The 27,626-nt window shown below is 36.1% G+C and overlaps 3 protein-coding genes and 1 long non-coding RNA gene across 4 annotated transcripts in view; 2 read left to right on the top strand and 2 right to left on the bottom strand.

The window, feature by feature from the left end:
- Window positions 1-2,958: 2,958 nt before the first annotated feature.
- Window positions 2,959-6,162, bottom strand: LOC133523395 (enoyl-CoA delta isomerase 1, mitochondrial-like). Its single transcript, XM_061858937.1, has 5 exons — window positions 6,030-6,162; window positions 5,669-5,900; window positions 5,388-5,534; window positions 4,099-4,311; window positions 2,959-3,664 (listed from the first exon to the last, which is right to left on the bottom strand). Exons 2-5 carry the CDS (start codon window positions 5,897-5,899, stop codon window positions 3,410-3,412), a joined length of 846 nt encoding a protein of 281 aa, XP_061714921.1. The 5' UTR covers window position 5,900; window positions 6,030-6,162; the 3' UTR covers window positions 2,959-3,409.
- On the top strand, window positions 3,298-4,835 carry LOC133523396 (uncharacterized). Its single transcript, XR_009800222.1, has 2 exons — window positions 3,298-3,383; window positions 4,423-4,835. It is a non-coding gene; the product is annotated as an uncharacterized LOC133523396 (long non-coding RNA).
- A 237-nt stretch (window positions 6,163-6,399) lies between the features above and the next one.
- Window positions 6,400-8,368, top strand: LOC133523391 (nuclear envelope phosphatase-regulatory subunit 1). The gene is made up of 4 exons (XM_061858935.1): window positions 6,400-6,557; window positions 6,771-6,842; window positions 6,918-7,052; window positions 8,185-8,368. Exons 1-4 carry the CDS (start codon window positions 6,530-6,532, stop codon window positions 8,328-8,330), a joined length of 381 nt encoding a protein of 126 aa, XP_061714919.1. The 5' UTR covers window positions 6,400-6,529; the 3' UTR covers window positions 8,331-8,368.
- A 797-nt stretch (window positions 8,369-9,165) lies between these two features.
- Window positions 9,166-27,626, bottom strand: part of LOC133523387 (CYFIP-related Rac1 interactor B) — a 53,651-nt gene continuing 35,190 nt past the window's right edge. Inside the window, exons 3-4 of the mRNA XM_061858932.1 lie at window positions 20,288-20,562; window positions 9,166-13,678 (exon numbers count right to left, since the gene is read on the bottom strand). Coding sequence (XP_061714916.1) covers window positions 13,414-13,678; window positions 20,288-20,562 — 540 coding nt within the window. The 3' untranslated portion in view covers window positions 9,166-13,413. The remainder of the gene's footprint in view (window positions 13,679-20,287; window positions 20,563-27,626) is intronic.

Genomic DNA, 27,626 nt, shown 5'->3' with positions numbered 1-27,626 from the left:
ATTTTAGAATAATATTGGAATGATACCAGTTAGCTGTCATTCGTGCGTTCATTTCGCACTTATACGCATGTATTTGTGCGAGCGAGACGCCCGCAACTAACTGATATGATTCCAATATTACTCTAATATCGGTGTGCACGCCCCTTTTTATTCATAAGCAAGGTAAGATTGAACCACTATAGAAGGCAGCGAAGAGGCCGGCAATGGAACTGGTAGCGTTCGATGGAGACAATCAGTTTTCTGTCAAATGCAAGTTCAAATTGGCCTGACTGTCTCACTCGCACACCGGAACAGCGTTTCATATAAGTGTACTTTGTTATATCCAATTCAGCCAATCGACCCGCTCTATTCAGTAGGTTTCATCATCTCGATCCATCAGTTAAGTAACAATCTCTTCAATCTGGTGGATCGAGATGGTGGATCCTACTGGACAGATGGAACCTATGGATAGGAAAACGTTATGCTCAACAATTTGGTAGCAGAAGCGATGTGGATTTTTTAAAATCGCGACTGTATCATTGACATATCTGAGGACGAGCCTTACGGGCAATAAGAATGGGGCCAGTACAGCGGTGTTACGCACACGAGTTTGAGCCAATCGTGCAGTCTAACGCCACAAGTACCACAACGTGATTGGTTGATGAGTTCGCATTACGCACGCGATTGATCGCATCTAGTTGCGTTAGACAGCACGATTGACTCGAATTTGTGAATGACACAACTGAACTAGCACTATCGTTATTGCCCCTAAGGTCGGTCCTTAGATATATGGTAAGCGTCAGGATGGCGGTGGACCTCAGCGAATTTCAAATAAATATTTATAAACATATTGTACCTTCTGTGTACCTCAGTGTACCTTTAATAGAAACCAGTGTACCTTTCCCCAAAACGAGATATTTTACAAAACGGTTCACCCGCCAACCTGACGTCAGGATGGCGGGTGGACCTACGAAATCTTGCATTATACCGCACTAAAAGTATGCAGTTATATTGTGCATGAGCTTAGCCTAGCTTGTTTTGGGGAGAGGTACACCTGTTTCTATTTCTATTTACAGAGGTACACTGAAGGTACAGTCACCATCATATATATCGGAGCGGCCAAGGTACCCACGAATATCTGAACATGCCTCTACTGTCAAGGGGTTAGAGTGCGTGCTTAGATATCTTTGAGCACGTCGGCCACTCCGATATATCTGATGGCGACTGTACCATATAACTGCATACTTTTAGTGCAGTATAATGCAAGATTTCATAGGTCCAACCGCAACCCTGACGTCAGAATGGCGGGTGGACTTTTTCTTAAATATCTCGTTTTGGGTTAGGTACACAGAAGGTACAATATGTTTATAAATACTTACTTACTGCTGTGGCGCAGCGACCCGAAGTGGATCTTGGCCTCCGATACCAAAGATATAATGGTTCCTTTTTAGGGTTCCGTAGCCAAATGGCATAAAACGGAACCCTTATAGTTTCGCCATGTCCGTCTGTCTGTCTGTCTGTCTGTCTGTCCGAGGCTTTGCTCCGTGGTCGTTAGTGCTAGAAAGCTGAAATTTGGCATGGATATATAAATCAATAAAGCCGACAAAGACGTACAATAAAATCTAAAACTTTAATTTTTTTTAGGGTACCTCCCCTACACGTAAAGTGGGGGTGAATTTTTTTTTCGCTTCAACCCTAGAGTGTGGGGTATCGTTGGAAAGGTCTTTCAACTAATAGGGGTTTTCAAGAAACATTTTTTGATAAAGTGAATATATTCGGAGATAATCGCTCCGAAAGAAAAAAAAAATGTGTCCCCCCCCCCCCTCTAACTTTTGAACCATAGGTCCAAAAAATATGAAAAAAATCGTGGAAGTAGAGCTTAAGAAAGACATTAAATGAAAACTATAGCGGACATGATCAGTTTAGCTGTTTTTGAGTTATCGCAAAAAGTTTTCCCTTCATAGTAAAAAGACTTACTTTAATTAGGTACTGATTATGCAAATTTGCCTATTTGTTTAACTCGGGTGAAAGGTACCGTGTCATCCCTTGGTTAACAATTTACTATACTTTAAGCTCCAGTTTAGCTTATTGTGACGGAAGAGTAACTACGGAACCCTACACTGAGCGTGGCCCGACATGCTCTTGGCCGGTTATATATTATGTAATGTAGCTTAAGGCACAATATGGTACGCTGGTCTCCCGCGATACAGGCCTGGCCTATAGTGCGGGGACCTCTGCAATTTCTGTAAACGCACTGCTATGCGCTTTGCTATTAATACTTAATGTTATCTCTGTGTAACTTTTCTTTTTCTATGTGCAATAACACACTTTTATCTTCATTTTTATAAGGGAATCATAATAAATGATCATTGACTTATAAATATTGCATCTTTTTATAAATTATAACATTTTCACTTGGTAAATACAAAGTTCGCGATCGCATCAAATGTAGATTCGAATCAGGCACGACTTTTAATAATAAATATTATAGGGACACAAATTGACTATAAGTCCCACGGTATGCCAAGAAGGCCTGTGCCACTCGGACAAAGATATATAATTATATAATATACAAATACTTAAATACATACAAAACATCCATGACTCAGAAACCAATATCTCTTCACACAAATAAATGCCCTTTACCGAGATTCGAACCCAGGACCATTGGCTACATAGGCACGGTCACTACTTAGACCAGACCGGTCATCATAAAAAAAAAAGTAAAAGCAAAGTTAGTGTAAATAAAACTGTTTTTTTTTTTTTAATTAAATTCATTTAAATCTTTTCATGATGGATTATGTAAGGTCAAAATATGTAGATAATATAAAGCACACTAACAGTCATAAGAAGCCTGGGGCCTCCAGCTTACAATAAATACATAAAGGCAAGTCAGAAGTCAGACTCACTCAATAAGTTACATATTTTAACGTCTCAAACTCCCACAGATCAAAAATACATTTTTATAAAAAAAATCTGTTTCATAACATTTATATAATTTCACCTATATAATACATGCGCACAAACGTGCCTAATAGTCTATATAATTTTTATTACTTAGCATAATATCAGACACACTGGGACTGTAATTATTTAATTAAATATAGTTTTTTTTCTGTTCTAAGATAAGAAATGTGACGTTTTCACTTAAAAGTTACCTCATTTTCTGTTGTCAATAAAAATATTTCTAATGGCATGGCATCTTTATAAACGTGGCTTTTTATTGACAGCCAAAACCAGAACAAAATAAGTAGTTACTTGTCAAGTCAGTTGACTTTTTGATTAAAAACATCACGATTGAATTCGACTTTACATAAAAGAAGTGTAAAAAACACTTTTAAAAATTAAATATATCTTAGAGCCTTTTCAAAAAGAGTACAAGACAAGAAACACATGTAGAATAGGTATCTAAATTGATTTTACTAAATATTTACTTTGCCTTCGCCTTTAAGCTCTGGATGTACATTTCCAGCGCCTGCTGCACCTGTGGGTTCTGCAGGAACGCCAGGAATTCCTGCGTGTCTGCCTGCCTGATTTTCTGCATGTGAGATAGCGGTCCTTGCCTGATTTTGAGCTTAGTCATTGTGCGGGCTAGTGGTGGGGTTCTGTCGAACTTCTTTATAAATTTCTTGCATTTGTCTATGGCATCAGCTTTATCTGAAGCAACCTCGTCAATCATACCAACCTGAAAAAAATAAAAAGTTTCAAAATTTAATATAATCCCAACGGAAATGCACTTAATTTTCCATAGATATGCCTTGGAAATCACTTGTTGCAAGTATTTAGTAGTATATAAGTATTTATATATAACTATATATTATATTTATAGTCATCTAGTATCCACAAAATTTTCCTATAATATTTTTTTAATTATGTTGTAGGGCTATGTCCAAATTTACCTCCAATTTTTGACTCCTGTATTTCTTTAATAGGCGGGTCCACACCTCGCCGAGGCACGTCAACACTGGCCGTTTTGTGTGCGAGGTAATTGCCTCGCGCGTATGTTCGCTCTGAGTGGACCCGCCTAATGCAGGTGGTGTCAACTTACCACAGAAGATAAGTTGTCAATATGCCAATAGGCATGAAAAAACCTCTTAATAAATAATGAGAATTAATTACCTTCAAAGCCTCATCTACAGTAAACAGCTTAGCAGTTGTAAGAGCTAACTCAGCATCTCTGGTTCTAATGGTGTGGCACATGGTATCCATGAACCAGAGTGGGGCTACAATGCCCAGGGCAGTCTCGTTAAGGCCTATGGTGTACTTGCCGCCAACCATGGCACGGTATTCGCAGGACATGGCCAGGAGACAACCTCCTGCCGGAGCATGACCCTGAAAAAGTACGGAAGTAAATTATTGATGTCCCCATGTATTGCATTCGGTAGAGATACACTAAAAGAGAGTGAACTATAGGCTGTTGAACTTAAAGTTGTCCTTCTGCAGGAAAATGAGAATACTGCGGGAATGCTGCTGGGAGTAACCTGCACATCCAACTCCAGGGAATCGGGCTGAATGAACACAACAAGCATTCGACCCACCTGTTTCTGGCCGGCTGTCCCTGCATGATATATGCATCTCCATCTACCCATGTAATGCTTATAATATTAGATACTTGCTAAAAAAACTTGAATTTATTTACATACTTTGGGTTGAATTTATGAGATAAAACTATGGAAACAGATTAAATCGCATATAATGAATTTAAAAACATCCTAATGTTTCAAACCCTGTACACCATTTACGATTTTATCAGTTTCTATAGTTTTATTTCATGAATAACTATAAACAAACAACTTTGTCAGTGGAAAATGATGTGAAATTAAAATTTCCTATGGGAACATAACCCTTCGCACCTACATTTTTTTTAATTTGTCACTTATTTCTGACAGAAATGGCTTGACAAACTATATTGTGGTAACCAAAGACAATAAATATTGGGTTGAATTTATTTTGTTACAAAATTATACGAGATAAAAAAAAAGGTACTTTATTCTTTAACATCTCAACTCTCAGTGATCTAAAAGTGCCTGTCAATTACAACCTCCAATTTTTAATTTAGAATTGAGTACCATCAACTCTTAGAGCATTTAGACTGGAGACGCCATGACTGTCATTTTCTGCACAAAACTGTCTGCCGATTTTAGCAAGGGAGAGGCACGTCAAATGTATGGCTATTTGTATGTGGCGTAAAAATAGCCACGTCAGATAAACGTCAGTCCATACACACAATTGTGTACAGTTCTCGAATCAATATTCTTATTGATAATATATACCAAAATAAATATGTATGTCAAGTAAGTGAGAAGACAAGCAAGTGATTAAGGTCGAAATTTGATTAAACCAGAGTATACATTGTCATGCATTGGGCCTTATAAGGTACATGTCTTTATTGAAGAATGTATTCTTACATTAATAGCAGCAGCTGTGGCAAACTTGAAACCGAAGAGCTTAATCCATACTTCTTGGAGAGTCGTCCAAAATTGCTCTGCCCTCTTTAGATCAGGTTTGTACATCTCCATGATGTCCAGACCTGCAGAAAATACAGTTGGAGATGCCTGGAACATGTGAAATAAAAGTTAGTAATGGCTATAAAGAGGCAACTGAAAAAATAGCAGTAACTGTAACTTAGGTTCTTTGTAACCAATGCAATATTGATGTAATTATTTGTATATTCAGTTTGAATACTTACTGAAGTCAAAATCATGCCTCTGGGTTTGTTTTTAGCCACATCGTCCAATGCTTTGCTCATGGCTTGCAGTAGGTCCAGGTTGAGGCTGTTGACCGGCGCTCGCTGTAGCGTCACCACAGCGATACCCCCATCATCGGCGACATCCACCATCGGCCCAGCTGACGCTGACATAGGCCGGCATGCTGGCAAAATCCTGGTAGCATGCCTGGCCAGTTGCCTCAAAGGAAACATTCTGAAAAGTAGTTTGAAAATAGAACATCTACTGAAGTGATTTTTCTAATGTAAATATATTAGCACTTTCCAAACAATTGATTACGATTTGTAGCACGTATTTAAATTAAGTTAATTGTTTAATGCCTACCTTATTTAAATTTTATTGAATAATTGCAATTTATTTGAACCTTGGACTTCTATCTTGTTGGGCGACGCAAAGGCGTTTTTCTGAAAATGTACTCAAACTTTTTGAACTGTCAAAAAAGTTTGTGACAGATTTATGTGGATTCAATTTAAGTTTATCGCACTCTTTGCTGGCTTTGCCGTGATTGCCGAAATATTCGTATTACATCTCTTTCCTTAATATGGCCAAAGAAAGTGATGCTGCCCTACAAGGCGATAACAAACCGCAAAGTGAATGCTGTGTATTAGATAGCATGCTTTAGAAATGACCACAATTTTCTTCAAGTTGGTAGACTTGTAAACACCTATGCTGCCATGGCTGTCAATGTCACTGTGAAATATAATTTGACAATTGGCATATTGATATTGCTTTTCATTACGATTTATCTTTACGTCTGAAAATTCGTAATTTTTCCTTCACAATATGTAGTGGTATTCACACAATAATAGATTAATTACTGTAAAATGTCTCTCGAACAAACAGCATGCGATGGTAAGTCTCAAAGTTATCCATTCGACCAAAGTATCTTTGTCAAGTCCGACCTTTTATATTTACTGCTAAGCCGGCAAAAATACTATAACGTCATGCATATAGAAGTAAATCTTTGATTTTATAAAGCATATCAATGAACAAATGTTCTGCTAAGATAAGTTGTGTCATTAAATAATTTTCGAATAACCGTTTTACATATTGTAAAATTCACAGATCTGAAAGCGTTTGAACGACGCCTGACTGAAGTAATAGCATGTTTGCAACCGGCGACGACTAGGTGGCGAAGTAAGCATTATTCAAGCCATATGAGTTTTATAACCATATTTTACACTAAAAAATTTCTTATACTTTTTTTTGCAGTCTTGCTGGCAGTAGTGTCAGTCTGCACAGCGATCGCAGCGTGGCACTGGCTAACAGACCCGTTAACTCCAGTAGTCTCTCTAACTCAGTCCCTGTGGAACCACCCTTTCTTCGCTTTCACTTCTACATTTTTAGGTAAGTTTGATTCTGAATCTACAAATTAGGTACCCAATAGTTCTTACAAGGACCACTAAACTACTTGAATGCTTCATGTGATTGTTAATAGTTTTTAAATATGCTATTTATTAAATGATAAGGTTATTACTTAGGTTAACTAATCTGGTCAGACTTGCAAGTGGTTTATAAAACAACTCATTTACTTACGATAGCCAGTAAGTTTTTTTTAAAACCTTTTAAAAAAAGATATTATCTAATATTCAAAATTGGTGGTGAATAAAATTGACTCCTTAGTGCACAGCAACTTACTGTAAATAAATGATCTTACAAAGTGTATTTTTTATGTTGGAACAACATATTTTTACTCTTACATAGGTAGGTGTTAAAATTTTAGGGTATCTATTTACTCACAATTTTGCTAATAGAAACAAATTTCATCTTAGCATTGACAAAGAACAATGCATTTTTCCAACTTTGATGCAACTCCCAGGAATTCAACTTATATTTACCAGCAAAACACAAGCTTGTATTATAAGTTTTAATATTAAAATTGGATTTTATAATAATGTTTCCCCTTTCATCTAGTTGGCTGGTGGATTAAAATATCAGAAAAAATATAAATTTACCAATTAATGGTTTCGGCAACCAAGTTCGACCAATCGTAAATTGAATTTAAATGCCCCTCTACCTGCTTACAGTTACACTCTACATATAATAATAATAATAAATCTGCAGGGCAGCTTGTGGCGAGCTGTTGGGGAGTAACGACCCCACGGACCCGAGTACTCCCGAGAGTCGGTCAGGGTCTCTGTCTCCCGCGTGTCTGTGCAGATGGACAGTGCCCATACAATTTTGTTAGTTAATCTTAAAAACTAATTATTAATTGATGTACCTAATTAGCATTACAATTTACAACAAAAAAATAAAAAGTAAGGTAAAATAAATAAATAAACCTAATAAGCACAACATTATATGGTCAGCAGTGTTTGACAACATGCATTAGCCTAGACGGGAGTCCCACATAACACCTCGGGTCACCCCCCCCGCAACCGGGTGGTATGCGAAATGCATTTTCCCCCCTAAAAAAAAAACCCTCGTAAGCAAACCCTCGAGGGGCATTTATTTTAATTGTATTCAAATTTTTTTCCAGTTCTCTTGTTCATGATGGGTGTCCACCGCAAAGTGATCGCGCCGAGCATCGTCACCGCGCGCACGCGCGCCGTGCTCAACGACTTCAACATGTCCTGCGATGACAGTGGGAAACTCATCCTGAAACCTCGCCCCGCCAACACTTAATGTAAATATTATTTAAGAATACATTACTTTGTAGATTATGAGGACTTTTATTAAGTTTTTTTAACCTTGTATAACTTAACTTTTTTAATGCCAGCGGTTTATTTAGTAAATCAAATTGGAAATGAATAAATGAGTCAAGAGACATGTACTGTTTCTTCTTAACTCAAAGAAAACAAACAGTTATAAGGATAAGGGTAGTGCCTATTGTTATGTTTTTCCAAATGAGGCAGGCATAGTACGATTTATCGACCACATACGCGCCATTATAATTTCAACTTTAGGATTCCGATTTAAGGTTCAAATTAGATTACACTTTCAGGAAATGTTACTTGTCTTCAAATGATTCATCAAAGCTGGATTATTTGGAATATATTTGGTTTTTTTGGGAAAACCTTGTGGATTGGTGCGGCCTAGAAAAGGGTTTAATATCAAATAGTGTATTTTCTTATGCACATTTTCTTATTAGACTTTACGTTATTCATCTTTGCATTAACCTAGAACATATTCAGTGCTAATCATGACACATTGTCATTTCGACTTCTCCAAGGATTTCTATACACACCATAAATATCTGTTTTATGTAATGGGTCAATTCTAATAAAAATCCTGCCCAGGCTTTTTGACAGCCGAAAAAGATGGTACTGTACGGTTTTGTGGTAACGGAATTGTCACACGTCAACTTATTTATTTATTTATGTATGGACCCGATTAATTTATTATCACGCCTGCCGTGAAATTCATGTTATCAATTATTTACTCCCGTAGCTTGGAAGTGAATGAGTTGAAATGTGGTTGAAATGCAGGAAATAAAACAGTGCGAAATAAAACCAAGTACTGTGAGAGTCTATTCATGTTTATTAATCATAACTTTGGTGTGTTTATTATACTACAAATAATGAGTACCTACTACGTATTATACAAATCGCAATAAACAAATGTGACTCGAATTCAAACAATGAACAACAATCAAGATAACTACAAATTGTATTACATCCCTCTATGAAAAATTTGCTATAAAATTGTCTAGTTTTTTTATAACATTCAATATTACGGGTACATGCAGCAATTCATCTTGCAACAGTCAAATAACAGAATTACAGGGACTAAAAAACGTCTAGTTTTGACTTTGACAATCCTAATTTTTAATCAAATCAAATTTATCAACTACCTTAATTCAATGAATTTTTCACTTCACTAGAGTATTTTTTTTAGACTCGACGTGGAGTATTCGTATTGGAATTATTTAAAATGGAATATTACTTTCGAAAACTTATTCGATTATAAAAATAGATATAAAATTATGACTCTGGGCAGTGTAAATTTGGATTTCGTACCTTATTTTTAAATCCATCGATCATACGATCCAGCAATCCACGTTAATATGAGCAAAAGTAAATTTTATGAGCTCTAGTATATCGCATACAACTTAATCACATCGGTCAGATAGGGTAAGTGTGCCTTGTTCAGATACATACAAAAAAGAGTGAACGTTAGCTATACCTACATAGTTCGTTTTTTTTTAGCATTAGAAAGTACCTTACATAAGCGATATTGTCTTGTCTTAAAAAAAACCTCTTGAAAAATAAGTCACAGCATATATATGTAACAATTATAAATCATATACGATTTTCTTAGTAATATAAACTATTTTTTAAGAAGCGTTATTCAATAATTTTCAATAAAAAGACACGTCATCATTTTTCTAATGCTACGTAATAAAAACGAACTATAGGCGCCTTTAACCGTGGCATAATTTTACCTACCAAAAATGTAGGGAAAGTGCGCCTATTGACGGAAGTATCTAAGATGTCCTCTCATTCCAGTGATTCTAAGGCAAACCTGACTTTACGTGGGAAGTGCAATGCTTGTGCATTAGCAGCAATACTATAAAATCTACTTTTACACAGCACTATATCGATCAATTCCTAACAATAAATGCAATTTAAAGTATCCACATGATACATTCGACTTAGCAAGCAAGTCACAGTCACAAGTATGAATAAAGATTTACACATTCCAACAGATATACATTAATCAAGGAGTAATAGATTGTGCTCACTGTGCGAAGAAAGTTATATTACCTAATTATGTTAATTTGTAAATACGATAAGAATCCTTTGCTACAAGCAGTCAGTGCTTAAGGTAGTCATAGTCACAATCATACCGCGAACACCGAAGTTCCCAAATTGCGGCCATCTTTCTTCATCACTCTAATTAATTGGAGTGAAGAAGAAAGAGTGCAAATTGCTGGCAAATTTGCAAACTTCGGTGTTCGCGTAAGACCTTCAGTTCTATAATTTGACAATCTTGGGGCCAATTCGAACTTATATTTTGACCACAAAATTATGTTATTTGGATATCATTCGTGCGTGCATTTCGCGCATGCGCCAATAACAAGAACATCACATCGTTTTGATGTCAAAATGTAAGTTTGAATTGGCCTCTTGGTCCATGCGTACATTACATAGTTGACCCAGAAATTCAAGCAGAATTGTCAAAATTAGATGAACATTGTCAACTTGGCGGCATGGACGCTAGATGCACGTCAAAGGACCCATAACCTAAGTAAAATATATCATAAAACGTTGTGCCAAGTGTTAGACGACTACAATTAAATTCGATTGTTTACCGTAAATAATGGTTTAATAATTTTTCAATGAGATCCTAGGAAGAAAGGTACGAGTAAACAATATTTTTTATACAGGACAGAAGTTCACAACTCATGAAATGTGGTTTTGAGCATATAACAGCGGCTTTATATATTTCAAAACATGTATAATTTTTAACTTACGACAATAGAATTGAATGACAAACGTAGTAAATATTCCTAATAATTATAAAAACTTGTAAACAACTAGGGCATTACCTATGTTACGTTTTTACATAATTATCAATGGTGAAACATATTATAAAAAATCCTTTTAAATTTACTATGATAGATAACGTCAAGGCAGTGGTAGGTATATGCATAAATTTAACATCGTTAACATCTATATTAATTCAAGAAAGGCATTTCCCGACCATTATATAGCTAAACATATTTTGTTCAAGTATCACGTTTTTTAACATGATTCAAAATTAGACGATATTCATAATAATGCCATAAAATTAGTTTTTCACTTTACGACTAATAAGTATTAATAAGAACTTTCTGTCAGTAAATCTATAAAATGCCTTTGAATATTATGCGATAGGAATCGTCTTGTGAGAATTTACAATTCAGTCTTAAATACAATAAAAGTAATAATGGCTTTTAATAAATACTTTTAAAAGCGATTGTATAATTATTGGTGTAAAGTTATTTTTTATAGATAATAACAATAGGTCTAGGTTCACTTAAATGGCTTTACTTGAAACTATCGGTTGAACGGTACTTAAAATCTGTGCTTAAAATAGTAATAAATATTGCACACCCAAATGTGGTAACGAATTGTAAAAGTAATTCCAAGGCATCATACAGTAAGATAAGTAGAGTAACGTAAATATAAATAATACTTGTTTCTTAATTATCTACATACTCAATTAAGGTAAATGTCCCATAGACACGGCCCCATTTTGTTGTCACTTTCAATTTCATGAGTGAGAAACTGGGTTTTTAATTTGGTGCCAAACATTGGGATGTTTACCTTACTTCTTAATTTAAAGTTTTAAAAGTTGATTTACAAGATTGCCTCTGATGCTATACATATTGTGGCGGCAGATTTACCTTGCATGTGCGGGGTAAGGGGTAAGATTTCTCGAGAACTAATTTCACAGGCGAATTTGCTTTTGAAGCGTTTGTGCTAACCTATGAAATCCTGTCTAAGTTTTATGTACATGTCTCAAAAATACCGATAATTCGACGACGTATATATCATCTATTTTGTAGTTTATTGCGATATCCTTTGAGGTTAAATCCTTCAATCGAGGATGTAGTTTGTAAAGAAGTGATTGTTTGTATATGTGTATATCTTAAGATCCGTCAAACAACGAATGCTGCTACTATGCTATTGGTAAAAGGTTATTACAAAACGGTGTGATTATAAAATATCTATTCCTGCTTAATCTAACGCGGTTGGCTAGTGTAATCTACAATACGCAATGCTTAATTGGATGATGGTAAAAATTCTGTTTCGTTTAACTATTTATACCTTCACTTCATGCAATATCTTTAAAAATATATACTGTCTTTGAGGAACCTTTGCAAAAATGCATCTACTTAGTACTTAGATACACGTAATTTTACCCAAATTTAAATAAATAAATAAACAAATGTTTGGGGACAATCTTACACAGATCGACCTAGCCCCAAACTAAGCAAGGGTACTATGTGTATTTAGACAAATATATATGTACTTATACATAGAAAACACCCATGACTCAGGAACAAATAAGTGTCTGTGTTCATCATAGAAATAATTGCCCTTACCGGGATTTGAACCCGGGACCATCGGCTTCATAGGCCAGACGGGTCGTCAAACTATACTACTATACTTACAGTCAGACTAAGCTATCTTAGCAGCGATTTTGATAGCCCAGCCTGTGCGTCATAATCTCATAGAAGTTTGACGTTTAAAATAACACTTGCACAGCGCTATCAAAATCGCTTCTAACTTAGCTTGGTCTGACTCGAACATTCGTGAAAGGGAGCATTGTGAAATTTGGGACTATTGCATAAGAAAACTAAAATTATGTTGCGCTAAATCATTTTTTATCCGTGATTTAATTTTGGATAGGTAAGGGTGGTATCATATTGGAATCTCATTGACTGACTTCCATTTCAAGAAGAGTGGGTTCTGTATTCTGCTGTTGCTATTTATCATTTATGTAGTGAGTAATTTAGTGCAGAACTTGACAAGGTTCCCCAGACAGTGTTTGTCCCTAAGCGTCAGTTCACACAGCTGTTTTCAGACAGAGTACACAATTTTCAGAACACGAATTGGTATTATACAGTGGTCTCTGGATACTGTTCCTTTGTCATAGACAGCAGTGTGTGAACGAGAAACGCAGCTACACTACAGCAACGTAAATGCGCCGATGAGAAATCCCCTAATTTATTGTCAATTCATTCCCCACAGCAACATGCAAGGCTGGAATGCTGACCTCACGCCGCTAGCAGCGTCTTGATATTCTTCGGTGTCGTCTGATGGTTCAGGTGTTTAGTGGTATACCTGAGGGCGTTTAGCAGAGGCTCGGCTTTTGCCGGGGTCTGCTGTTGTAGGAACTTGACGCAGCCTTTGACGTCGACGGAGGAGGAGCGGCAGAACGCGCCGGAAGGGTGGACCCAGTCGTAGAGGATGATTAGGCCGACCATGACGCGGAGTACTAGGAGCGACGTTTCTTCGCGGCTAAACTGAGCGACGAGTTTTCTGGAAACGAGAGAGTTTGGGTTAAAAATTGTTGGAAGGGCTGACCGTTAAAACTTTCTTGAAACCCCGGATCTAACGACTGCCTAAGACAAAGTTTAACTCACAAATTCTTTAGTTAGTTAGTAATTAGGAAAGCGCTAAGGTTTATTTATTTATGTTTAGACGCTAGTCGCCGCACTTTTGCTACCACGATACTCGCATGTTTCAGACAATCATTCAAAGTTTTGAAATGGTCGATAACGCCACGCTTCGCCGCAACTTTCCGTGTGTTCTCGGCTTTAGGATAAGTTTGTTTTAAAATTGCGTAAACACTAGTGTAATAAACTGCTCCAGGCTGTGTTTACGCTATACTGGAATTTACAGCACAATAAAACTATGTACTTATAACGGATTCAGGTCAGCGTATCCCGTACGTGAAGCAAGCGGAAGAATTGATAAGTTTGCTATGCAAAACACGTTCATTTGCATCCAGTAAAATACCCTTGTTTGCGTACCTCCATCAAACAAAACAATGCTATCAACAAGTCATGTTATCGCTTAAAAACTATTTTAAAAAAATGTTTAAGCAATAACAATCATGACCTGATGTTGACGAAGCTTCTGAAGTTGAGGAACGTTTAGGTAGCAAACCATATACATACAGTCTCTATATGAGACCAGTGGCTATATTTGTCCACTCCACGGGACGCCTTTCAAAGTGACTATATTACAACGGACCTTTATAGGTTGTTCGCGCTTTTTAAATGGGGCTCTGAATAGGCAACCATGTACGTAATTTAAATTCAGGCATCAAATAAAGTAACGATTTTAATAAAGGAAGCGTTCGTAATCTGATCGACAGTGTGACCCGTCAAGTACCACTGACATACTCAATAGGGACCGTGCGCGTTGAAGGGTCTGCCATCTTGTGGCCTGAATCGGAACCATAAACATGCAAATGTACACGTCACGTGTTTTCTTGTGCATAGTAGGTTCTGCCATCTTGTGGGCTATATCGGAACAAAAAACATCACATTTACGCCTCGCGCCAAAAATCTGACGGCTCCTGTGCTGCCTCCTACAGTTCATGCACGCTCCCTATAGGCAGATGTTTATTGGTCGTTCCCTACAATTGAATTATAAGTAGAACCACGTGGAGTCTAATAATAGGATTAGAAGCCGTGACACAATTAAGATTTTCTTAATAACTGGGGCAATTTAAGCATTACTTGTTTAATTTACCTACTATCATTTTTTTTTTTAATCATTGAATATATTAATTTACATTCTACAACCTTAGCAGTGTATAAGTACATCAGCCAAATTTTGGAAATAATAAATAATAAACAATATGCAGTGGGAATCTTATTGGACATGAGTAAGGCGTATGATAGGGTTTCTCATGATATCCTTTTAAATAAGTTACAAGGTGTCGGGATACGGGGAATAGTGCATAAGTGGTTTGTGTCATACCTCAAAAACCGAGTACAATGTGTAGAAATCGAATACTGTGATAATAGAACTGGAAACATAAATAAGGTCAGATCAAGTATAATAAACGTTAAAAGGTCCATACCTCAAGGCAGTGTGTTAGGGTGCATATTGTTTTTAATTTATATAAATGATCTACCAAAAATTATAGATTCACCAAGCGTTTTGTTTGCTGATGATATATCCGTTGTGTTTCCGTGCTCAAGCGTTAGTAACTGTAAATTTTACCTTAATAGTACCCTTTCTAAATTAGAATCTTGGCTAACTGACCATAATCTCCAAATAAACTACAACAAAACCAAACTAATGCAGTTCAGGCCTTATCAAAAAAAACCCTTAACAATAGATATTTCATTTAAAAATAATAAGTTAGAATCTGTAAATACGTTTTCATTGCTAGGATTAAATATAGACTCACATATAAATTGGAAGGACCACATACAACAATTAATTAGTAGATTATCCCGATTTACGTATGCACTGCATGAATTAAAAAAGACTACGAATATAACAACTGCTTTAACAGCCTACCATGCTTATGCTCACACCTTGTTCCGCTATGGCATATTGCTTTGGGGAAATAGCACGATTGTAAACAGTCTGTTCACTGTACAAAAAAAGTGTATCAGAATAATAATAAATATAAAACAAATGCACAGCTGTCGAACCTATTTCAAGGAGCTAGGCATCTTAACACTAACGTGCTTATATATATTAGAAATATGTAAATTTGTAAAAGCCCATAGCCATCTTTTCTTACAAGCCAAAGAACGACACACAAAACCGCTAAACCTCCGAAACAATAACAACCTCGCGCTACCCACATCCAACCTAACATTATATCATTCAGGACCTCACATGATGTGCACTAAAATATATAACAAAATTCCACAAGCAATAAAAACAATAGCAAAACCTAAATCATTTGAAACCGCCTTAAATAATTATTTATTAGATAAAAGTTATTATTCTTTGAAGGAGTTTTTTGAAGATACCTTTCCGACAAAATAGAATGCTAGTTTTTTTTTTTTTTTTTTAGGTTTATTTTTACCTACATCGCTGTGCAATGTAATGTAATTAATAATATTAGTTTTAAGTATAAGTACTTATAGTGTAAGAATAAATTGCTGTGCCCTTACAGGGTCTGTATTCAATGTAATATATGAGCAATAAAGATGTTATGAGTTATGAGTTATCCTAAATAGAACTTTGCAGGAAAATTAAAATATAAAGTCTGAAATGCAAAGGAAAATACGAAAATAGATATTCAATTGAGGAAGGAAGAGGCTGAATGGTTTTAACGGTAGTTACCATTTAGTATACAACAATCATTATTCATGTTTAAAACAGTCAATCAAACTCCATTCAAGCGGTTTTCTTAAGAAACTATTGATAAAAAGACGCGGACGCAGGGAGGCCTGCAGAAATCCAAACTTGCCTAAGTAGATAATTTACAGTACTTATCGAATGTAAGGACCTATTAATGAAGACAAGTTGTTGAAGTTGTGTGTGCTGAGGTAAAGTAAACCGTTCCTAAAAGAAATCAAATGGCATCAGTCTTTGTAGGCTAGTTCAGAGGCTTGTTTGAAGTAACGCAATGTCAATCAAGCAAGCGCGAGTTGAAACGTACTTAAGTGTTCGTGGAAATCTTACAAAGAGCTCTACAGACCTCGCAATAAATCGGATACGATTTCAATATGTTGCCGACTAAGTATAGGTGCAACAAATTTAATGTATCGAAAATCGCATGCGATTTTTTGCAAGGTGAGTGGAAGAGGACCACCAGACTTTTTTTTTAATATAGAATCTAGCACGAGCCAACTACCGAAACTACCAACGAGCATTATTATTCAAGGCATAATACAGCGCATTGTCACTTTCAATGGTTGGTGCCCCGTAAGGAAGCGGACAATCATGCGAGGGGCGACGCGAAATGCGTCAGGAGCGTTTGATATTTGATGATTATCAAATTTAAGGCGAGTTTCATTTAATAGTTACATAAGTCTTAAAATAGATGTATTTTATGGCGGTATTCATAAACGTCTGTCAGATCTAACAAGCCGTTGATAATTGTTTCTTCCACTCTATTCGTCATTTTGGTATTTGAATTTGTGTAAAATTTATATAATTAACAGAGGTCTGTTAAGTTTTATGAACACCGGGAGTAATGGGGTGACTATATACAACATGCACCACTTTATCTGTGAGACAAGACACAACACACCACACGACAAACAGACCACACAAACAGACCACACGAATGACTAACTCTAGTTGAAAAAATAGGATGAGTGGCCATTTTCCTGGAATGGAGTCATTGGTTATAAAAACTCGTACGCTCAATTAAAGCGATTACTTAACTTAAACACGTGATTCAGAAATCCAAATTTAACATCGAAGACAGGATCCCGCAGGCTTATTTTTAGTTTTGCAACGAAATACCAAATGACATGAACATACGGTACGGACGATTGAGGAAAGGTATGACTCAGCGGCAAAAATACATTTAAATTTAATTTAAACGCATAATTTAACGCCCAAATCATACCATATCAAATTTATTGAAAACATTAAACTCAATAAAGGCACTCACGATATCAAGATGAACGTTGAATTGTATTTACGAGTATAACGTAAAGCGAAACGGCAAGAAACTTCGTCTAAAAGTTATTTCTAGGGAATTTATGAGCGCCATAATAGAGGTTCTGCACGATCATTGCATAAGCAAAACGTAGACGGTTAGATATTCGTCTAGTATAGAAATGTTGTTCTTCCATTTGATTCTTATTTAAAGTTTCACTAGGTATTTATTACTTTTATATGCTTTTTAGGGTTCCGTAGCCAAATGGCATAAAACGGAACCCTTATAGTTTCGCCATGTCCGTCTGTCTGTCTGTCTGTCTGTCTGTCTGTCTGTCTGTCTGTCTGTCTGTCCGAGGCTTTGCTCCGTGGTCGTTAGTGCTAGAAAGCTGAAATTTGGCATGGATATATAAATCAATAAAACCGACAAAGTCGTACAATAAAATCTAAAAATTTAATTTTTTTTTAGGGTACCTCCCCTACACGTAAAGTGAGGGTGAATTTTTTTTTTCGCTTCAACCCTAGAGTGTGGGGTATCGTTGGAAAGGTCTTTCAAAACTAATAGGGGTTTTTAAGAAACATTTTTTGATAAAGTGAATATATTGGGAGATAATCGCTCCGAAAGAAAAAAAAATGTGTCCCCCCCCCCTCTAACTTTTGAACCATAGGTCCAAAAAATATGAAAAAAATCGTGGAAGTAGAGCTTAAGAAAGACATTAAATGAAAACTATAGCGGACATGATCAGTTTAGCTGTTTTTGAATTATCGCAAAAAGTTTTCCCTTCATAGTAAAAAGACTTACTTTAATTAGGTACTGATATGCAAATTTGCCTATTTGTTTAACTCGGGTGAAAGGTACCGTTTCATCCCTTGGTTAACAATTTACTATACTTTAAGCTCCAGTTTAGCTTATTGTGACGGAAGAGTAACTACGGAACCCTACACTGAGCGTGGCCCGACATGCTCTTAGCCGGTTATTCATATATAATTACTTCAATAAGAAAGGTCAACCAGGATAACTTGCTTATGACGTTACGTTTTAATTATAAACTTTGAAAGTGTTATCCATAAAAGAGTGCCTCCAAATTAAGCGCGACCGCCGGGACTTTATTTTCACTGCATTGTTTTTGGCATCGACCTACATCATATCAGTGACAGTTGAATTATCATAATGTATTTGCGTTAAAGATAGCGGCTCGGGCATATCGATATCGCGAGCGAGAAACCCGATCCGGTGTAATAAATACGCCCTTGCCGCGGCAAATGCTTGTAAGCTTGTATATGCAGTTAGGAAATCAGGTTTGCAGGAGAAACCTGAGATTTATGGGCTATTGTTTGAGGAGCTGGTTTATGCAGCGTAAGGCTGATTATCCACTAGATTTGTGCATAACTAAGGATATGTTTTTTGGCGTAGACCTGGGGGCCTAGACAAGATGACATCGTTGATAAAATGATTCTCATGCGGTTTTTACCTATCAATAGAGTGATTTTTGAGGAAGGTTTAGGTGTATAATTTGTTACGCTAGTTGGAGATAAGAAGGGGAGTTGCGGATACAACTATCTAACGGATAGCTGTTGGGATCTATCGCTGAGTTTTTGCAATGTTAGACGTTCTTAGGCCAGTCTCGGTGCACGAGGTGTCCATATCGTGGGCGTCCAATTGGATGTAAATTTGAGCATATTATAGGACGACAACCTCGAAAACACGTACCGCATCGGGTATCGATCACAAACATCTCACCTAAAACCAGTATAAGTGCGGTCTCTTAAGCATAGTTGTTACGGATAGAGATTTCGTTACACTGGTAACTAAGCACTTGCTCAGACTGCTTGGGCAATCGTATGCACATACACGCGTCCTGACCGTGACCCATCAAGAGTAAATTGAAACCAAAGTGAAGGGTACTTGACTCCAGATTTTCTCACTCATATTGAGTATGATGTTTCCTCCTAAACGTTAGCAACTTAGCAACATATCGAATGTTGTATCCTCAAAATAAACACAAACATAAATATTTAGATGTAATGTTTTTGACGACCGGTTTGGCCTAGTGGGTAGTGACCCTGCCTACGAAGCTGATGGTCCCGGGTTCAAATCCTGGTAAGGGCATTTATTCGTGTGATGAGCATGGATATTTGTTCCTGAGTCATGGGTGTTTTCTATGTATTTAAGTATTTATATATTATATATATCGTTGTCTAAGTACCCTCAATACAAGCCTTATTGAGCTTACTGTGGGACTTAGTCAATTTGTGTAATAATGTCCTATAATATTTATTATTTATTTATTATTAATGTATAATGAGCGTGACTGCAATACAATAAAGAATAATGATTTCAACTACGCATTTACTTACACAAATCCAGTAAGTAATCAAAACCTAGATTACACATTTGGCATCCATAATTTCCGTAAAGAAAAATGACACTGGCAACTTTTTTAACTAATCAATTTACCTAAGGCTAGGTATGTGATATGTAAGAATGTCAACTTGATTATTCATAAGGTATTGGCTACGTTCATACTCGAAATTAAGGAGTAAAGTCTTGATACTTACGGGTTTTCTAACATCCTTAAGCACACTTTAGCCATTGTGCTGAGCGTCTCCGTAGTGTTTTCTAAATCCTGTTGATTGTCGTTCACGAACTGACTGGTAGCTTCTGATAAAACTTTGAGCATGGGCGTGGCTTGAGCGTAGAAGAGCGACATGCGGTTTGCGATTTCTGCGCTGATGTTGGATTCGTCGGGAGGCAAGTCTGGGTTGATCAGGCCGCCTCGCGAGACGCTGCGGCGGTAGTAGCTGAAGTCGTTTTGGATCGCTGGCGTTTTCATCTGGAGCAAAGAAAGGGTTTCGGTTATTGTATGAAAGAGTTATAATAGTCAAGATTAAGCGAAGTTATATAAGGATTTAAGACAGATAACGACTCAATAATTTTACATGCCGATCTTTCAAAAATTTATGAAGTTATATACTGACATTGGTCGTTTAAAGGACAAATGCACATCACCCTCAAGAAGACTGAGTAAAATCACACAGACACCTGAGTAAATAGTAAATAACTCACATATAATTTGTGCATAGGACCAATGTTTTTTTTTAATACTAAATGCGACGATATATCTGTTATTTTTAAAATACATGTCTATGTGCCAGCTCCTTCTTTCCACGCAAAAACAAAAGATACAAATATTTGTCAAACGTAATCTTTCGGAACACAACGTGCACATACAGTTGTACGTAAATGTTGGTATTGTCTGAGAGAAACAACAGTACAAAGCAAGAATTCAATTGTATTCGATCGCGCTGCGGATTAAAAAAATATTCAACTTTTGGTTTTTAATTTCTAATAATGAATACTCATTATGTATAGGTTTTTGTGTAGTCAGCCTTATGATTTGATCATGTAATATCTATATATAAAATCGATGGCGATAGCCGTAAAATCGATGTTTTTGCTACTTTACTGCGCTATAAAATTAATATCTGACTTCACAGAGCTTAACAAAATTTTGAGCGCCGTAACACCTGCCTGCTTTAGTTCAGTACATAATTAAGTGTACTTACTATTTTGGTTTTCTCTGAGTTTTACTTCCAAATTTATTTTTGGACTATCAATCAATCATCATTTATTCACAAGAACATATTGGTACATGGGATGTTACAATAAAGGTAGAGAACCTTAATATGTTCGGCCGTTACGCATGTGAAAATTAGTGTGCTATAGTTGGGTGGTTTACGGAGCCTATTTGTTTTATTTTGGTAAACGACCGACTGAACATATTTCCATGTGGATTGGTAATTCTTAGACACACACGCTATGAAACATGATCTGATCACATGTCAGATTACTAGGTATACATATTTAAAGTTACGACACTATTGTATTTTAATTCAATATTTTAAAACCATTTTGTACAGGTATTCGTTGGTTATATTAATAATTGTGTGGGCTATACTGGATCAACTGGTCTGGGCCTTTCAGTGGGTGGACGTGGGCAGACTTGATTGATCGATGTAATGGCGTATTGTAAACCTTTTATTGTTAACGAAAATATGGCCTTGTATATAATTAATGAAATACATAAAAATATAATCATGATATAAACATATTTGGTTGATAGACTAGGGATAAATACCTTGATCATTTCTTTTTATAACGATCAAACTTATACATGGACTGAATAATTGCTCACAGATTAGAAAATATAGCTATTTTCCCTGTCAAAATTAAAAAAAATAGAGCAAGAGGGTTTTTATTACTATTTTAACACGAAGGCCAATTGGAACGACACTTTGACATCAAAATGATATAGGAATGATGTAATTTTGTTCTCATTCGTCCGCGCGTAAAAGTGGAGTGGGTAATTCCACGAGACTGTAACGTCAGTTACCAATTCTTTCGTGTGTTCTTAGATTAATTAAGCAAATTTAAGTATCCAGATATCTACCTGTAGGGCTACGCCAGACATACAGATACTTAAATTTGCTTAATTAATGTAAGAACACACGAAAGAATTGGTAACTGACGTTCCAGTCTCGTGGAATTACCCACGTTCGAATTGGCCTTACGTTCGGAGCTACTTCAATTCAGTTATTATTAAGCATAATAGTAACTATACTAATTTAATGTGACGTCTATAGACGTTGCTCGACCGAACGTGTTAAGCCTATTGAAATTTTTTTGATAAGATTTCTAGGCAAAGTTTTCCGCAGGATTATATTTCCCCTCTACGGTACGATATTTCCACTATACTCTTACTTTTAACTAATTTATTTATCTGGTAAAGACAAAAATAGAACGTGACAGAGTGGTCAGAAACAAACGAAAAGAATTTTGACCCACCTAGCAATATGACCATGAAACTCATTAATAAATAAAATACTAGCTTCGACACTTCTATTCGAAATGCAATACTAGACCGGTATCGGATTCAATTAACTCGCGGGTTAAACGAAACAAAGGCACATCTATCCTTTAATCAGATTGAATGCCTTCTATTGAAGAGTTAGATTAAAATAAACAAAAGAATGTGTATTAGAGATAGACTAATAAACAAACAGTATGAATTATGAATCACCATCATTTTATTGACGACGAGTTGTAGGCTGTGTTAGGCGAAGGCTCCTGACGTGCACACAGTGAAAAAAAAGAAACAAAACTTACAAAACAATTTACCAAGCGTAGCTCAATCCATCGAAGCCAATGAATTACGAATGAAACCCAGAAATCCCGCACGTTCCTTCAAAGTAAACAAAACGTGTTTCCGCCAAAAGAAAACCTGCAAAAACCTTATCGAATTTTTCATGGGATAATAAGTGTGACTAAGTCATGCAAGGTCAGCAGAAGGCCGACTTTCTACAATTCGCTCATCAGCGATAATTTACTTTGCCATGTTTCGGTGACTAATGTTTATCGCGAAATCACAGACGCTTGTTGACTAATACAATACAATAATCTAAATATTTACTAGTTGGTATCAAATCAATCCATCTAAATATTCTAAATTAATATTGTTTTATTGAATTGTCGATTACATCATCAAAGTAAATCGTTTTATGTATATAACGTGTGTTAACCAAATAACTTATTAGTTTCTAAGTTTTACAGTTTTAGTTTTACAAGCCTTCATAAGAAGTAGAAACCTTGCCATAACGAACCTTAAAGTTGAGTACATATTGCCTGTCCTTCTAGCTGAGAAAAAATAAAAACTAAACTTGGTGCAGTTTAGTTTAGTTTTTTTGTATGGGGTGTTATATAAAAAACTACACTCCGTCACACTTGGGGACAAAAAACAACGAAAATAATTTTGACCCAGGAACTGTAGTGTTTACTAAAAGTGACGCTTTTGATAGATAATTTATTAAAATGACAGGTCTTAAAACAGAATGACAATCAGTACGGTAGCAAACACTATCGGCGACTATCAAATTTGGCTATTCGAAGGTACAAGATGTCAAAAAAAGAAGTTAAGTACAACGGTATTATTTAACCAGGATTATTAGGTTAGATAATTAATTCGGTAGGTAATTTCTTCGGTTAAATAATGCAAATTTAAGCTCAAATTGAAAGTAACTTTTGCTACGTTCCCCAATTTTGGAAGTTAGTTGAAAACAAAATATTTATTTTGGGCATCCTGCCCCAGGCCCAGGGGGCCGATTTGAGGGAAAACTGAGACCAACTGTAATGAGTAAGTTAGAGGTGGTTTTCTTATTTATAAGTTAAAAAGAAGCATTCCCCGAGAATTAAAAAAGTGTGTGGTTATGATTACATAGGTTATTAAGTACTCTATGAGGCCATGACATATATGACTAGTTTATGTTATTCACATCACAAACAGGCTTATCGCGAACATCGAAACTCGAAATTGATGCCTCTCTATCGCTCTTGCGTATTCGAGTTATAAAGTAGCACCATCGATGTAATATACCAAGTAGCATGTACAGTACGGAATTCCGATTTTCGATCTTCCATAAGAAATAGACACACATATAATGTTAACCGACATTTTATACTAAAATCGAAGAACATTAAGTACCTTCGGTACTTTCCTTTTATCGTCAGAGTCATTTTGACTTCACTCAAAACATGGAATACGGCTTAAGAAGGAAGAATAACTTTGCGATCCTAACAAAATAACGGTACTTTTTCTATGAAATTCCATGTCGGGAGAAAACGGTATCCAGTAACTAAATCTTTACAAATCACTTTGATTTCTATGTCGATCGCTTTAGCATAATATATTCTAGGTTTATAGGTTTCGCTTTTATGAAAAAAAAAACTATTACTTGTTTTTGAAAAAAAAAGGAAAACTATACCTAGTTTTTCATTGTGTTCATAACATACTAAAAATCATGGACAGCGGAAAATATTTAGGAGTGGAAAAGCATTTTCTCTTTTTGTATGAACAAGTAAATGCTATACTTCCCTCTTAATAATGTCGAAAAGAGCAATTTTCAAATGCTGGCAGATGCTTGTTTCCTCCTATATTGGCATGAGTCAGGGAGCAACGACTGCGTGGCAGGGTCAGATGGGCCCACGTTACTGATTGCCATTTGTTCAGATAACGCTCTAATGTGTATTTATAATAGAACAAAGGTGTACGTTTATAAATATATTAGGTGTCCATTAGATACTATGAAATCACTGCGATTTGAACGGCTATCAAATCTATCAAAAGTGATTACATTTTCAAACGTTAATTTAGACGATCTAATATATTGTCAGTCCTTTGCTGTTTATATAACAATTGAACGTCAATAAATTGTCAGTTTAGATGTTGACTATTGGTGTAGTTCCACAGTTTGGAGAATAGTAAGTAAGTTAATATTCTTTGGCCATATATAAAATTTCTTGTTGCAGCGACTAAGAAATTTCTGCTTTGCTCGAATGTTTATTAGTAAAAAAATCTAGAAAAAAAAAGTAATAGTAAGACCGTCTCATGTAAGACCAATTTTGTTATTTCGTGCCAGAAACAAATAAAAAGCCCCATGAACAAATTCTGATAAGCCTGTCTACAGTAGCGTTATCAATCACTAAGAAAATTGTCGACACTATTTACTTTTCGCGGTAAAATACTGTTGTTTACTGAGAGATTTACGAAAATGTACTGAGACTGAGACACTGTGGCGGTGGAAGAATAACTGAAAATGTACTGTGATGTGACACTGGCGGTGGCAAAATAACTGAAGATTAACGAGACAAAAGAAGCGGTAACATTGCTTGGGTTGAGTACCTACTACGTTATGATTCTTGAAGCTGACATTATAATCAGAAAAAATAACCATTTTTGTAGAGTGGTAATTTTATTGGCGAATAACAATATATGCAAATGCATATACAAGTAATCAATGGATATAATGTGGAGTACTATATAAGCCAGATGAAAATCGGCTTTAAATAAAACATTTTAGGGTTTAAAGTACCCGTACAAGTAGGTACATGACGATGTTCACACCTACTCATACCTCTATTGACCGACCGAAACCGGATTTTTTGCCGAAACATGATTTTTATGCCGAAACTGAAACCGATACAGCTTCGGCGCGGCTGAAAAGGTCGGCAGTTTTTTGGGCGAAACCGAACCATGTGCCGGAAATTACTATTGTTTACATACGTCCTAGGACAAAGATAAGAGATAGGTATATGTGTTTTTCGTTGATTAATCTCGATTCTAAAGGTCTAATGTGAATTCAACAACGAGTATTCCAGAGACTACAATACAAGCATTCACTCGAGCAAATTCTAACAGAACCACTTATAAACAACAATACATACCGTAAATAAGGATAATCAGCTCGTTCACAGTCGGTCTTATATAAAGGATCCTAAAAAGCAAGCTTTATCGTAACTTATATTCAGGAGTGCCACCGAAATGTTCAAATAGCTCAACAAAGCCTCTAATTCCAATAAGTTGGAGTTAATGTTCAAATAATTTGAGCAACTTGGCCGTTTCTATATATCTGATTTAAATTGTACCAATGCTGAGAAAGCGCTGATAAGTAAAATGCTTCCAACTTAAACTTGTAATCATGAGTATAATACCGTAAAAAATACAATAATAACATAACGCAGTAATCTCATCAAGTCATCAAATACACGCCCGTATACATTAGTTTCTCTATCGTTTCTCGAATGGATTGTCAACATGCGTGACTTTGACAGCGCGATAACTCCCACTTTTTATTGGTTTGTCATTGTGTCATTTGATATCGGCAATGTGGTATAGGATGTACCTATTTAATTTACGCAGCGTAAACACGGTAGGGTGGCAGATATGCGCGTTAATTAGAGTATTTTATTACTTTGTTTGGTTTACATTGCAATAAGCGAAGGTCGGTTTCAGCTTGGGCAAACATGCTTTCGTATGTTTCGTGCTGTCTGTCTGGATGTTCTTCTCTTCAGGTCGCATTTTTCGATCGCTACTCGTGAAACTTTGTGAGCAGGTTTGATTACTTTTTTTTTTTCGATAAAGTTTTTGGAAGTTTTTCTAAATGGCGGAACCATATATATTTTGAACAATAAACTTTGAACTTTATTTATGATATGAACCGTAGTTTTAATGACATAAATATCTAAAATGTTTACTTCGGAAAAAAAAGGTCCGGTCTAATGATTATCACCTACCCAAGGGCTCACCTTACAGTCCCTGTCCATTTCTGTTTACTTACCTACAATATACTATGTAATGTAAGTATACATTTAGGACTAGATTTAAGTAGGAGATTTCACAATTCTGACTCAGAACTCAGCCGAGTGCGAAGTGCGAACACAATAGGGATTCAGACCGGCCCATCTCTAGATGGCCACATTGTTTTAATACGAGCTTAGTCTACACCTAGTACTAGGTATGATGGGCTGGATTTTGAATTGCTACTTTCCCCTATAGGATATTTGTCGTTTTCCTTATGCGTTAAAAATATATATCTGAATTAGGGAGCTACTTGGAAAAAATTGTAAATGTTATAGCATAATAATAAGAAATTAAACGAAGCCGTAACGGAGATTCAGGCCAGTCCGCCTCTTTACCCAAGTTTGTTATTGATCTTGCGGATCCTGCCTATACAAAACTGGAGATCTTGAGTTCGAAATGTTCGAATTCCTGGAAGAGCACTGACATTTGTTTGATGAGCTCGAATATACATATAGTTATCCCTGAGTTTACTATGTACCTAAGCGAGTTGCTCAGTAGTCTCAGTACTTCAGCTATAGATTTTTGTAAGATTGTTCAACAATATTTATTTTAACTAAACGGAAGTTATGACTAGGGTTGTAGGCTCGGCATAGTAGGAACACAATAGGGATTCAGGCTAGACCATCTAGACAGCAGCTTTGTTTTATTCTGAGCCAGTTCTATCTGGTACTAGTTTACTAGTTAATCGCCTGATGGTAAGCAAT

The sequence above is a fragment of the Cydia pomonella genome, chromosome 12 (assembly GCF_033807575.1).
Source record: "Cydia pomonella isolate Wapato2018A chromosome 12, ilCydPomo1, whole genome shotgun sequence".
In the NCBI taxonomy this organism is placed as follows: domain Eukaryota; kingdom Metazoa; phylum Arthropoda; class Insecta; order Lepidoptera; family Tortricidae; genus Cydia; species Cydia pomonella.
This window is presented reverse-complemented; position numbering and strand designations above follow the sequence as displayed.

Coding starts and splice junctions, on each gene's coding strand:
- LOC133523391 (XM_061858935.1), top strand. CDS start 6,530: ATGTCTCTCGAACAAACAGCATGCGATG. Junction 6,558..6,770: donor CGAACAAACAGCATGCGATG/GTAAGTCTCAAA, acceptor TAAAATTCACAG/ATCTGAAAGCGTTTGAACGA. Junction 6,843..6,917: donor GGCGACGACTAGGTGGCGAA/GTAAGCATTATT, acceptor TTTTTTTTGCAG/TCTTGCTGGCAGTAGTGTCA.
- LOC133523395 (XM_061858937.1), bottom strand. CDS start 5,899: ATGTTTCCTTTGAGGCAACTGGCCAGGCATGCTACCAGGATTTTGCCA. Junction 4,312..5,387: donor CCACAGCTGCTGCTATTAAT/GTAAGAATACAT, acceptor GTACTTTTTCAG/GGTCATGCTCCGGCAGGAGG. Junction 3,665..4,098: donor CTGTAGATGAGGCTTTGAAG/GTAATTAATTCT, acceptor TATTTTTTTCAG/GTTGGTATGATTGACGAGGT.